Below are 14,517 nucleotides of genomic sequence, written 5' to 3' on the forward strand. Positions count from 1 at the left end.
TGAATAGCGCTTCAAACAAAACAGTCCCTGAAAGACGAAAGAGGATGACTTGTTCTCTAGGCGCTCCTTATGTGCGTTCGGGTCGCACTAGTAGTGACGTCATAGGCTGTCGCCGGCCAATACGATTGCTGTGATTTGATAGCATTTCAGACACCGGTTCCCGCTGAGGCGTTCCTCAAATGCGTTAAGACGCAGTGCGAGTTCCCTTTCGAAAGGGAACCCTGTAGCATATTTCAAGTTGAAAGTTCAGATAGAAAGCCATGAAGAAAACATCTCTTCAGTCCCTGTGCTTCATCATCTTTCTCTTCTCTATTTACAGGCTCTACAATCAGGTCAAGCTGTCCTGCAGGTTCTAGGTTTGGTTCTAGCATTCGGGAATATTATGAATGGGGGGAACCGAAGCAGAGGGCAGGCAGACGGATTTACCCTTGACATCCTGCCCAAGTTAAAAGATGTCAAGAGCAGTGTGAGTAAAAATGAGATCACTGTCACCAGTTTAAATAGATAGTTCACCCCGACATGAAAATTCTGTCATCACTTACTCACCTTCATGTCGTTTCAAACCTGTATATGACTTTCTTTATTCTGTGGGACACAAAAGAAGAATGTTTCTGTGTGTTTTTGCCTATATAATGAAAATCAAACACTTAAACAACATTGGATGGACAAAAAAAACAAAAAACAAAAAAAACAGTGCAATATGTTTCAACATATTTCAAAACATAGCGTTCAACAGAAGAAAGTAAGTCATACAGATTTCAAGGAAATGAGGGTGAGTTAATGATAAAAGAATTTTAATCTTTTCTCTTTAAGTAGAAATTTTGCTGGTCAACATCATGGTTGTGCAGATCTATCAGCTAGACCAGCCCAGAGCCAGCATAAGCCCTAGTATGAATGTGCATGGAAATTCCCATAGAGTAGTTTGGTGGTCTCCTGACCCCACTGACTAGGTCATAAACAGACATTTTTTGGCAGTATCACTCACAATGAGCAGCCTATATGGTATTATGCCAAGGCAGTATACCCACATCCCATGCGTTCTGTGTGTCTGCACACATGTGCATGTGAGCAAGGGTTTTTGCAGGCCACCAGGTCTGGCCTCTTATTCACAACCGCTTTGAGCTAAATGAGTGTATACAATCCCAAAACATGAAAAATGATTATTCTCCTGTGTTTATTTCCATCTCTCGTCTCCTTCTCTCGCTCCATCAGGATAATTCTCAGAGCCTCCTGTCCTACATAGTTGCTTACTATCTGCGACACTTTGATGAGGTAGGTTTGGCCATCTGTTTATTTCATTTGCTCAACTAACAGACCCCCAGGTCCTTTAGAATCACCCTTCATGTTAGACAAAAATGTGGCTTTGTTTTTGGTTTCATCACTTTGATTTGCCTTTCTTTCCCTTCACCATATAGACAAATGGCCGCTCTGAACAAGCAGAGCCCTTTGATTGCTTGATGCCCTTTTTGGACGCAGATTAAAAGGGCTGTATTGTAAATACCGTCAGCAGTCGGTCCAGATGTTTTGATTACAAGGTCGTGTCCAAATTGACAAAATATGATCCACAGGTTGTTGAAGTGCTTCTAGCGTTCGAGCAAATAACAAGGAGAACACATATGTGTGCGTGTGTATGCGAGCGGCTCTGATGTCTGACAGACGGAGTGCTATTGAGATTGATTTGTTGTGTTTGATGTTTTCGTTGTTTTTGGAATCATAATGATCTTTACACACCAAACTATTTGAACAGTATTCACATTCAATTATTTTTCAAATCAACCAATGGTACAAATATGATCTCATAAACACAACATCTGTATAATTTTGCTTTTTTCCATTGTTTGTGTGCCAGGATGCAGGTAAAGAAACATGCGTGTACCCACTTCCAGAGCCTCAGGATCTGTTTCAGGCATCACAGATGAAGTTTGAGGATTTTCAACGTGACCTCCGCAAGCTACGGAAAGATCTGAATGGTGAGATGCACAAAGTAAATAAATGAATACACATATGCTTTTACACACACTTCCATGCATATACATGAGATCACATACATGCAAACACGTGGACATATACATATGGACATACAGACAAACATGAACTCACATACAAGTGTGCATATACAAAAACATACAGACATGTTTAGTTTGTATACATCAGCGGCAATGACCCGTGTTCTCCTTTAGAAGGCTCATTGATTTTTCAAATGGCTGTTTTTATTGAGCCCCCAGCTGGCTGCCACAATGATCAATACTGCAAATGTGGTTTGTTAAAGACCCCAGCATGTAAATAAATGAGAGAGAGGGGTCATTTTCAGGACTTTTCCTAGGGGAATTACCTGTTCTTGCAGGCCTAAAACACTCAACTCAAGGTTTCTGCAGGTGAACTGTCCCTATATGTATAAACAACAGTTCAAAAATTTGGGTTCCGGCAGGTCCAAACTATAGAACCTTATGAAAGTGTGTGGGGAAGACCAACCCTCCGCATCACAAATATCTTGGAGGGAGGCCCCCGACCATAATGCAAAGGACGATTCCATACTCCGTGTGGAATGGGCCCTAAGAGGCAGAGGTGAAGGCAAACCGCGCACCTCATATGCCATAGATATGGCCTCTACAATCCATGTGCTAATGGTAGGTTTAGTAGCCGGGCAGCCCTTCTTTGGGGGCCCGAAGCATACTAGCAGTTGATCCGATTTTCTCCATTGAGAGGTCTTTCTGACATAGACCTGGAGGGCGCGTTCAGCCGATGTTAGAGGAGGATGGAAGGCCTGGAGGACTGTGGATCTAGCCACATTAGTGGGTACTTTAGGTATATAACCCGGTCTAGGGTGCAGGATAGCTTTAACGCCGCCAGGGGCAAACTCCAAACAGGATGGAGCAACAGAGAGAGCTTGTAAGTCCCCCACTCTTTTGAGGGACGTAATAACCAACAAAAATGTCATCTTAAGTGTGACAAATTTATCAGAAGCTGTGTCCAAGGGCTCGAAGGGTGCCAATGATAACACGTCTAAAACAACTGTCAGGTCCTAGGAAGAAATCCTGACCTGAGCCGTAGGCTTCATCCTCAAAGCTCCACGGAGGAAACGAGTTACTAGATGGTGTCTCTCTAGGGATGCACGATCTAAAGGTGTGTGGAAGGCAGATATAGCCGCCACATACACCTTCAGAGTAGATGGTGTAAGACCAGCCGAAAAGCGGTCCTGGAGGAACTCCAGCACTGAAGCCACTGGGCAGTTAATTGGGTCAAGTTGATGCCTCCTACACCATGCTGAAAACACTCTCCACTTGAGAGTATATGATTTCCTCGTGGAGGGAGCTCTAGAGTTGAGTATGGTCTCTACCACCTCAGCAGAGAGACCCGCATTCAGGAGCTGGTCCCCCTCAGGGGCCAGACCCAGAGTTTTCACATCTCCGGCCGATGGTGAAATATTGAGCCCTTGGCCTGAGTCAGGAGATCTCTCCTGACAGGAATCTCCCATGGGAGACCGTCAAGGCGAGCTATTATATCCGAGAACCACACTTGGGCCGGCCAGCATGGGGCTACTAGCAGCAGCCTGACCCCGTCCTGCTGAACTCTCTCTAGAACTCCCGGGAGCAGAGCGATCGGGGGAAATGCGTACAGCCTCGGCCACGGTTGTACCATAGCGTCCAGCCCCAGGGGAGCTGGATGAGCAAGGGAGAACCACAGAGGACAGTGCGAGTTCTCTTGGCTCACGAAGAGATCCACCTGCGCCTGTCCGAACTTCCTCCAAATGAGCTGCACCGTCTCGGGGCGCAGTCTCCATTCCCCAGGCCTCAGCTCCTGCCTCGACAGGACATCTGCTCCCACATTCAGATGCCCAGGGATATACATTGCTCTGAGAGAGCAATTTTCCCTGAGACCAAAGGAGGATCCGATGTGCCAGCTTGCATAAGGGGCGCGACCTCTGACCTCCCTGGTGATTTATGTAGGCAACCATTGACGTATTGTCTGTCTGAACTAGGACATGGTTGCCTCTGAGGTCTGGGAGAAAATGCCTTAAGGCTAGCCAAACCACTAACATCTCTTGGCAATTTATGTGCCAAGAAAGATGCTTTTCGCTCCACAGACCTTGGGTAGAGCGGCCTTCCATGACCGCCCCCCACCCCGTGTTGAATGCGTCTGTCGAGACTATTTTGCAATGACAGGACGCCCCCAACACAGGGCCCTGAGACAGGTAGGCCAAAAGGTATCACGTTGTACGCTGCTGCCATGAGCCCTAACAGTCTCTGAAACTGTTTTACAGTGATGGATTGGCCTAGCTTGATTCTGGACACCATTACCAGAATCGACTCGATACGTGTGGGAGACAATTGTGCCCGCATTGTAACCGAGTCCCATATAACTCCTGGATACGCAGTCTTCTGTTCTTGAGACTGAGCTAACACCAGCCAGTCATCTATATAGTTGAGCACCCGAATTCCCTGAAGTCTGAGAGATGCTAGAGCTGCATCCATGCACTTCGTGAATGTGTGAGGAGAGAGCGCTAGGCCAAATGGAAGGACCCGATATTGGTACGCTACGCCCCTGAAAGCGAACCTCAGGAGAAGGTTCACTCTGGAGAAGGTTTTCGTCCAGGATATCCCTGTACTTGGCCGCATTCATCTTTCCCTCGATTGCAACCAGTCGTCCTGTCCCTGCAGCTGAAAAACACCCCCACAGCATGATGCTGCCACCACCATGCTTCACTGTTGGGACTGTATTGGACAGGTGGTGAGCAGTGCCTGGTTTTCTCCACACATACTGCTTAGAATTAAGGCCAAAAAGTTCTATCTTGTTCTCATCAGACCAGAGAATCTTATTTCTCACCATCTTGGAGTCCTACCACCGTGTTCAAAATTCCGTTGACCCTTGGTGGGCGAGACCCGAACTGAAATCTGTAGCCCTTGCCAATAGTGCGAGTGACCCAACTTGACACATTGGCTAGATTTTCCCATGCTGATAGAAAAGGGACCTGCCTCTCGGGGCCAGCCCCTACCACATTCAGTGGAGCAGGTTCGGTGCCCTGAAGCGCATCCACGGCAGGGTTCAACCGATTTAATTTTTCTACAGGCCTCTCTACTGAGAGCGAACCCCCCAGAGTCACAAGAGAAATCGTTGTGTCCCGAAGCGCCGAGGGCGGCGGGGTTAACAAATCGATTTCCTGAGGGCTCCACGGAGGAGCAGCTGTAATGAGCTCCTGCCCTGGAGGGGGCGCACTCAGAAGCCTGACATGACCATCAGGACCTCTTTCCCGAAGCTCATCTGGACAGAATGACGTTCCTCAGATCCGCTTTCTCCCTTTGGGGCTTCGGTTGAGAGTGTTGCTTTTGCGCCTTAGGTTTTGCAGGAGGCGCTCGAGAGGCAACACTTTCTTTCTGTGCCTGCCGGTATGAGGAGCTAGGCGTATACAGGCGGGGCTGCTCCTTGGCTGCAGACCCCTGGGACTTGGATTTCAGCGGGATGAACCTCTGAAATGCTGTCACCTGTTTTTTCGACTCCTGAAATCTCTCGACGACCGTAGAAATGGCTGCCATATATGCCTTGCCCACCAAAGAAGATGTAGTACAGCATGGTTTGGTGGGCAGTGTCGGGGCTTTAAGGGACGACGCAGCGTCAGGTGACAATATATGAAGCCAGGGTCTCTTCAACCCTGGGCATCGTCCCATAACTGTTCTGTTTGAGCCCCACCAGAGAAGAAAAATGATGAACGGTGGGGCTCAAAAGCCTGCGCTCCTTTACTGCGCTCCTCCTGTCTCACGGCCGGCCAATCGATATTTAATTTTGCCACAGCACGAGAAACAACCTCCACAAGCTCCTCATATTGTGGTGATTGGGCTGGCGAGTCACCCAAATCACTCATCTCACAGTCAATGCTGAGAACATCCAGTTCCTCAGAACCAGACGGACTCAGCATCATGAAGTGATTCATTTCTCTTTAATACAGATGATGCTGTGCCATTAATAAATTAGCCATGACAAAAATTTATGATAACCAATATATTTTTCCATGAGTCCGCTATGTTAGTGATTATAGCGTTACCTAGCTTGTTTGGTAGCTTGTTTAATACCGTAGCTTGTTGGATAGTAGGACACCCACTACAGCTAACACGGTGATAAGCGTGTGTGTGAACTGATGTTAGGTTAATATTGTACTAGATCCACCGTTGTGTTGGGTTTTGCTCAATATGATGTTAAGTGGCAGATCAGTGGGCTTACTGCAGATGAATAGATGTCCTCTGTTCCAGACAAAACCTAAAATACTATGTGGAGGACGCGAGATGATTCAATAATTATAAAATGAATGCGTGGTGAACCTATGAACCTAACTTATATTTAAACAACTATCTTTTTACGTCCTTTTTTATTGGTGTATATATGTATATATATGTGTGTGTGTGTGTGTGTGTGTTTGCACATTCTTTCAATTTAGTTTGATAGTTTGTTTTATATATCATTTAGCCATTCTTGTAACAGAAATGAAACGTTATTGATAAAATAAATACATATATTCAATAAATTTATAAATAAATTTCAGACCCGCTTTTGTACCAATGCCATATATTCTGGTGCTTTTGAAAAGAAACTAGCGGGCAAGTAAAGGGCTTAAACTGCCTTTTAAAAACTGTCTGTTTTGCTCCCTGACCAGTAAAGCAATTTATCAGGGTCTTCAGGAGGTTAGTGAGATTGGTTCAGCTTTGTGCCACAAGTCAAAGGTTGTACGACCCAGCTTAAGTGCACGACGGAGTGTGAATGAGGTGTAAGAATCCGATTACATGCTCAAAGCCGACTTTAAATCCCTGCAAACATTTTCATTGCCAACCCAAAAACACACACACACGCACACACTCACACAGATGTGGAAATACTCACATTCCACCGTTGGCATGTTTGGCTTGTTTAGCTCCTTGAAAAAACACTGATTGTAAATGTGTTTTTGATGTAGGGCAGTGTTCTAAATTTGCCACATCACCATCCATCAATCATTAATCCAGAGTGAGATTGTCTACCACACACAAATAATAGTGTCCAAGCCTTTTTAGTTGCACTTGAGCCAGTCAAACATATCAGATGGATTTGCATTTGGCTCATGGAAATTTCGATTGAAGGATGGTCGCTTTGATGCATTGCTATACATCCTATTAACTTCACCCCTGCTGTTAGCCATATTTTTGCATGCCTTAGCTCGAATCCCTAGTCAGCGATTTGCATTGTTAATCTTTCAAAAGCTTATTAGTTAGGCCCACTATACATGTGGTTGATAAATTGTAAATGTACTTTTCCAGAGCTTGTATGCTTAGCTAAATCGTTTTGGCATACACCTGCTGAACAGATCAAGCCTACATTTGTTTAACGCAGGCAAATATTTCTCCTCTGGCAATGTTCTGTGTTTCTCTGAATCCTCAACAGTTCACATCCCTAAAATCTCCCTGCGGTCCAATAAGCATGGCTTCTCTCTTACGCCAGGTTCATACAATAAATGGATCATCACTACATTAGCAAGCTAAGCTAAGCGCTAAAGCAGATGTGCGACACTGACAGCTGAAAGGGGCACAGAATTATGCAGGCGGCCCAGCAGGTCTTCTTTCACAAATCCCATGATCCAGCTGGCAGGGACATTAGCATGTGTGTGTTTGCATTGCGCTGATTGGCATGCAAGGCTGTGATCCATCACCGACTGTAGTGATGGAGTGTGACACGGTGAAGCCTGTCGGGCCATTGTAAGACTCCAGGTGTACAGCGAACAGAAGCACAGGAAAGGTTCATGAAATGGGATTCATTAGCATCTGTTAGCACAGGTCACAAATAGCAAATTTTTTTCTCTATACTGATACATCTACGAAGTGCAGAAAGAGGAAGCAGAAGGATTGAATGTAACAAGCTTCCCTGCTAATAAAAGTCCATGGTAGCTGGTTTAAATGCTAGTTTGGTGCTGGTCTTGGCAGTTTAATTGATGAAGACTGGTTGTCCAGCTGTATGCTGGGGCCATTGCCATGCTCCCAGCTATCAAAAACATGTTCTAAGAACATTTCATTAAGGTTCCCATTAAGTTATGAAAACGTTATTTCTGAATCGATGTTCTCGACATGTTCAAAAATGTCCAGTGTTTTTTTGTTTTGTTTTTTAAGATGTTTTTAAAACTTTTTTTTCTTGGTAATGCATACATTAAGGGAACATTCCATTTTATCATTTTGCAAACATTTTGAGAATGTTACTTTTGAATGTTCTCTGAACATTCTGAAATGAGTAGTAACAGTAAAAAAAAATAATAATAATTTAGACGAATGTCCAACTAAAAAGTTTCAGAAAACAAAACGTTCCATGAACAATGTATAAATAATGTTATGTTTACATTTTGAGAATTTCATTTAAGAAGACGTAACTTTGAATCAATGTTCTATTAATGTTACTGGAAGAATGCTTATAACCTTTCAACAACAGGTTCTTTAAGAGAACCTTGCCAGAAAGTTCTGAGAATGTTCCCTGTTACCTGGGCTAGTCTTTTTTTAACAAGGTTGACTACTGTATATTACAGTTTCCTTACAAAGACTTGACGTCATCAGTTCATTCCTAAATTGGGTTGTTTATGAGAGTTATTTAAGTGGCTAGTAGTTGTGTAGCCTAACATAAGATGTTTTCACTGTTAAATAAACTGTTCTTCAGTTCCATGATTGATTTTGTTTGTTTCTTTCTCACATCTGTGTTCCTGCTCTCTACTTTATTTTACAGCCTGTTCAGCAGAAACAGAAAAGGTGTGTAATGTCTCGTCTGTGGAGCACCTGCAGCCCTTTAAGGACCAAATGGAAGAATTTCTCACTAGAGGTAAAAAACATAGCAAGCATAAGCCCTATTCGGACAGCTATTGTTTTACATGAGAACGTGATTTATGGTTTTATTGCCATTTGCCTTTTTTTTCTTTTAGAATCTGACATATTTAAAGGGTTAGTTCACACAAAAATGTAAATTCTCACCCTCATGTCGTTCCACACCTGTAAGACCTTCGTTCATCTTCAGAACACAAATTAAGATATTTTTCATAATATCTAATGATGGCTCAGTGAGGCCTGCATTGCCAGCATGACAATTAACACTTTCAATGCCCAGAAAGCTACTAAAGATGTATTTAAAACAGTTCATGTGACTACAGTGGTTCAACCTTAATGTTATGAAGCGACGAGAATACCTTTTTTGCAACAAAAAAACAAAATAATGACTTTATTCAACAATATCTAGCGATGAGCGATTTAAAAAAAACTGCTTCATGAAGCTTCGAAACTTTACAAATCTTTTGTTTAGAATCAGTGGTTCGGAGCGCATATCAAACTGCCAATGCAGGCCTCGCTGAGCCATCAGATTATATGAAAAAAATCTTAATTTGTGTTCCGAAGATGAACAAAGGTCTTATGGGTGTGAAACAACATGAGGGTGAGTAATTAATGACAAAATTTTCATTTTTGGGTGAACTAACCCTTTAAACAAGAAACCAAAGTTATTTTAGCAGTGAAGTTTAAAGTGAATTCCAGAGACTGCATTTATTTTGAAAAACAGTCTTTTTCAACAGTTTTCAGGGAGTGCATTCCAAAGGCAGTTCATGATGTGGTTTTCAACATCTCAGAGCAGTTTGGATCATTTACTGTGAATCAGCTTGCTCTGAGATGCTCAAACAACTTATCATGGTAAAAAAAAAAAAAAAAAAAAAAAAAAAAAAAATATTAGGATGTAAATATTTGTATTGTAATTTTAAAGTTGTACTATAAAATAAAAATATTTTAATAAATACTATTTTTTTTTTTTTTCATTTTGCAGTACAATAGTTGCAAAAATATTTCTCTTTTATATTTTTATTTAATAATAATCACATAAAAATCCTATTATTTTTATAGTCATATTGACTGGGTCAAAAACAGTGAGAATGTGGCCTACAAAAATCACAAGTGGAAAGATATTTTTAAAAAAAATGTTCACAATGATACTGAAAAGACTGAGTGGCTTTTTATAACGAGTAAACCCAAATATGAACACTCAAATCGTTCATCTCTAACAGGATCACACTCAAAATGTTCGCACTCAAAAGTCTTTAGAGTAAAAAGTAATTCTTTAGCTTTTAAAAATTTTCTTCTCAGCAAAACCATGTCAATAATTCTAAAATGATTAATTCTTTTCAAATATAGCTATTCAAGTCATCTAGTATAAAAAATAAAAATAAAAAAAAAACCTGTATTTTTGTCGGTATGCCCTAGTATTTGTCATTGCCAAAAACGTTTGTTTTATTACAGAGGAGCCATACAAATGTTCTTTTACAAACATCACCCTGGGAAACAATTAAAGTGTTTTCTGAATATTGCTGGAATGGATGTACAGTGACCCTGTGTGAGAGGACAGATGAGGTGCTGAGAAATAAATGTGACAGAGGTTCTGTGACGGCTTATGGGAGCCAACAAGGATTCTGGGAAATACATCTGACCTAACCTAGACCCGATCACTCCAACATTATTTGTGTAAAGCTTGTGACAAGAAAAGTGAGAGTACTTAATTTCATTATTTTCACTAATTTCCTCCACGTTCCACCCCAACGTGTTAATCGCTGATTCAACCCTTTCAGTATTTTGTTTCTCTGATGAAGATCTGGTGATTGTGTTTTATTATAGTTGCTCTCCATCTTGTTTATTTGCCTTCTCTATTCGCCAACTCGGCTTCGATCCTTCTCTATTTGAAATGGTTTCTGTTCCCTTGTTTATTTCCTCCAAGTGTATCTGAGTCAACCTGCCTGATCTGTCTGTAGCACCGAAAGACTGTTTCTGTCGGCACTTTATTCTTGTCAACGTTTTACTGGCCTCTTTTTGTCTTTCACACTCCAATCATTTCAATTGCCATGGCGTAACCTCCTTTTTCCATCGCTCAACTTGGAGTTCGCTGGAACGTCTCTCTATAACTGTCTTTCTATTTTTCATTCTCTGCTTCACTACAAGCTTTAGTAAATGCTAAATGTGTTGCTGTCTCTCTTTCTTTGTATTCAAATTGGTCCTCGTAACAAAACCCACATGTGCTCTGGCGGCAGGGGTAGCAGGGTGAGGTCCTCGCTGAACGTCCCCCTTCTCATCTCTACCCCTTTGATCTGGAGACTCATGGGTCTCCTTCACTGAGCTTTCAGATGGGTGGCATGACCACGGAAAGACCCCCTTCAACCCCCCATACTGCCTCCAGTTAGAGAAACAGACAGAACGGGGATCGGAAAAAAAGGACCTGGTCTTATTTTTTGTTATTTGTATGATTTTGAAACTCCAGGAGAGTAACAGTCTCTGGCTCCAGTGCTTCAACCACTACTGTTTATTTTTCAGAGCATGAAATTAACTACAGAAAGGAAGAGAGGAAGAAAAACTGAGTGAGACAGGCGTGCGTTATATGTGTGTGAGAGATAGAGACTGTCTCTGTGCTGTTTGGTCTACGCTCGTTCTACTGATACCATGTTTAATTCTGTACCATTTCCGCTGCCCTGGGCACTGAGAAGCAATGTGATAATGCATTTAAAGGTACTGCAGATTTATATAGCAAAGTTATAGAATAGCTACCAGATTAGCCATTTTAGTACAATTAGACCATGCTTTCTTACAAAAGAAGTACTGGCAGTAGCATGGTACAATTATGGTGTGAGATGGTAGGTTATTTGATGGTTCTATGTGCAAAAAAAAAAAAAAAAGTTTCCAAGTGGTAGATAGGGATTTCTACATAGTTGTAGGCTGTTGTTATGTGGTTTTTAGTTGCTTCTGAAGTGGTTGTTAGGGCTTTCTAGTTGGTCTGGGTAGTTGCCAGGGTGTTGCTAAGGGGTTACCAAGTGGTTGACAGGGATTTATATGTAGTTTCAGGATGTTGTTTATGTGGTAGTTAGATGTTTCTGAGATGTTTGTTAGGGCTTTCTAGTTGGTCTGGGTTGGTGCCAGGGTGTTGCTATGTGGTTGCTAAGGGTTTACCAGGTGGTTGACAGGGATTTCTACATAGTTGCAGAATGTTGTTATGTGGTTGTTAGATGCTTCTGAGGTGGTTGTTAGGGCTTTCTAGTAGGTCTGCGTAGTTGCCAGGTTGTTGCTGTGGTTGCTAAGGGTTTACCAAGTAGTTGACAGGGATTGCTACATAGTTGCAGGATGTTGTATGTAGTTGTTAGATGCTTCTGATGTGGTTGTTAGGGCTTTTTAGTTGGTCTGTGTAGTTGCCAGGGTGTTGTTAGGTGGTTTAAGGCTTTCTGGGTTGTTGCTAGGTGGTTTAAGGCTTTCTGGGTGATGTGGGTGGTTGTCAGTGTATTGCTATGTGATTGCTAGGGTTTTCTGGATGGTTGTCAATTGGTTGATAGAGCTTACTGTATGGTTACCAGGGTGTTGCTATGTGGCATCTAGAGTATTCTCAGTGGTTGCTAGGGTACTTTTAGGTGTTTGCTAGAATATTCTGGTTGTATAGTCTGTATAAAATTCTGGTCCCCAGATATGACCTGAGTCCCTTCTTCAATGTACATTAACTACAGAAAGGAAGAGAGGAAGAAAAACTGAGTGAGACAGGCGTGCGTTATATATGTGTGAGATCTCTGTGCTGTTTGGTGTATGCTCATTCTACTGATACCATGTTTAATTCTGTACCATTTCCGCTGCCCTGGGCACTGAGAAGCAATGTGATAATGCATTTAAAGGTACAGCAGGTACAGCAGATTTACACTATATTTCCAAAAGTATTGGGACACCCCTCCAAATCATTGAATTCAGGTGTTCCAATCACTTCCATAAAATCAAGCACCTAGGCATGCAGACTGCTTCTACAAACATTTGTGAAAGAATGGGTCACTCTCAGGAGCTCAGTGAATTCAAGCGTGGTACTGAGATCGGTTGCCACCTGTGCAATAAGTCCATTCGTGAAATTTCCTCACTACTAAATATTCCACGGTAGAACAAAGTGGAAGCAATTGGGAACAACAGCAACTCAGCCACGAAGTGGTAGGCCACATAAAATCACAGAGCAGGGTCAGCGCATGCTAAGGCGCACAGTGCACAGAAGTCGCCAACTTTCTGCAGTCAGTAGCTACAGACCTCCAAACTTCGTGTGGCCTTCAGATTAGCTCAAGAACAGTGCGTCGAGAGCTTCATGGAATGGGTTTCCATGGCTGAGCAGCTGCATCCAAGCCTTACATCACCAAGTGCAAAGCAAAAAGTCAGATGCAGTGGAGTAAAGCACTCTGCCACTGGACTCTAGAGCAGTGGAGACGTATTTTCTTGAGTGACGAATCACACTTCTCTGTCTGGCAATCCGAAGGACGAGTCTGGGTTTGGCGGTTTCCAGGAGAACGGTATTTGCCTGACTGCATTGTGCCAAGTGTAAAGTTTGGTGGATGGATGATTATGGTGTGGGGTTGTTTTTCAGGGGTTGGGCTTGGCACTCTAGTTCCAGTGAAAGGAACACTTAATGCTTCAGCATACCAAGACATTCTGGACAATTTCATGCTCCCAACTGTGTGGAAACAGTTTGGGGATAGCCCCTTCCTGTTCCAACATGACTGCGCACCAGTGCACAAAGCAAGGTCCATAAAGACATGGATGAGCGAGTTTGGTGTGGAGGAACTTGACTGGCCTGCACAGAGTCCTGACCTCAACCCGATAGAACACCTTTGTGATGAATTAGAGCGGAGACTGCAAGCCAGGCCTTCTCGCCAACATCAGTGCCTGACCTCACAAATGCGCTTCTAGAAGAATGGTCAAAAATTCCCATAAACACACTCCTAAACCTTGTGGAAAACCTTCCCAGAAGAGCTGAGGCTGTTATAGCTGCAAAGGGTGGGCCAACTCCATATTAAACCCTACGGATTAAGAATGGGATGTCATTAAAGTTCATGTGTACGTAAAGGCAGGTGTCCCAAAACTTTTGGCGATATAGTGTATATAGCAAAGTTATAGAATAGCTACCAGATGAGCCATTTTAGTACAATTAGACCATGCTTCCTTACAAAAGAAGTACTGGCAGTAGCATGGTAAAATTATGGTGTGAGATGGTAGGTTATTTGATGGTTCCATGTGCAAAACAAAAACAGTTTCCAAGTGGTTGATAGGGATTTCTACATAGTTGCAGGATGTTATGTGGTTGTTAGATGCTTCTGATGTGGTTGTTAGGGCTTTAGTTGGTCTGGGTAGTTGCCAGGGTGTTGCTAGGTGATTTAAGGCTTTCTGGGTTGTTGCTAGGTGGTTTAAGGCTTTCTGGGTGATGTGGGTGGATGTCAGTGTATTGCTATGTGATTGCTAGGGTTTTCTGGATGGTTGTCAATTGGTTGATAGAGCTTACTGTATGGTTACCAGGGTGTTGCTATGTGGCATCTAGAGTATTCTCAGTGGTTGCTAGGGTACTTTTAGGTGTTTGCTAGAATATTCTGGTTAATTGCTTATGGCCCAAGTCTGTATAAAATTCTGTTCCCCAGATATGACCTGAGTCCTTTCTTCAATGTACATGTAGGTCTAATAAATTGTTTACCTGTTTAATTTTCTACAAGGCGAA

General features: G+C 42.7%; 1 protein-coding gene across 4 annotated transcripts in view; it reads left to right on the forward strand.

Annotated features, from left to right (window-relative positions):
• The window catches only part of fmn2a (formin 2a), a 54,664-nt gene that overhangs the window by 37,651 nt on the left and 2,496 nt on the right, over window positions 1-14,517 (forward strand). For all 4 annotated transcript variants that reach the window (XM_051866854.1, XM_051866853.1, XM_051866856.1 and 1 more), the window contains 4 exons: window positions 320-466; window positions 1,213-1,272; window positions 1,850-1,970; window positions 8,725-8,817. In XM_051866854.1, coding sequence (XP_051722814.1) covers window positions 320-466; window positions 1,213-1,272; window positions 1,850-1,970; window positions 8,725-8,817 — 421 coding nt within the window. The remainder of the gene's footprint in view (window positions 1-319; window positions 467-1,212; window positions 1,273-1,849; window positions 1,971-8,724; window positions 8,818-14,517) is intronic.

This window comes from Ctenopharyngodon idella, chromosome 17 (genome assembly GCF_019924925.1).
Source record: "Ctenopharyngodon idella isolate HZGC_01 chromosome 17, HZGC01, whole genome shotgun sequence".
Lineage (NCBI taxonomy): Eukaryota > Metazoa > Chordata > Actinopteri > Cypriniformes > Xenocyprididae > Ctenopharyngodon > Ctenopharyngodon idella.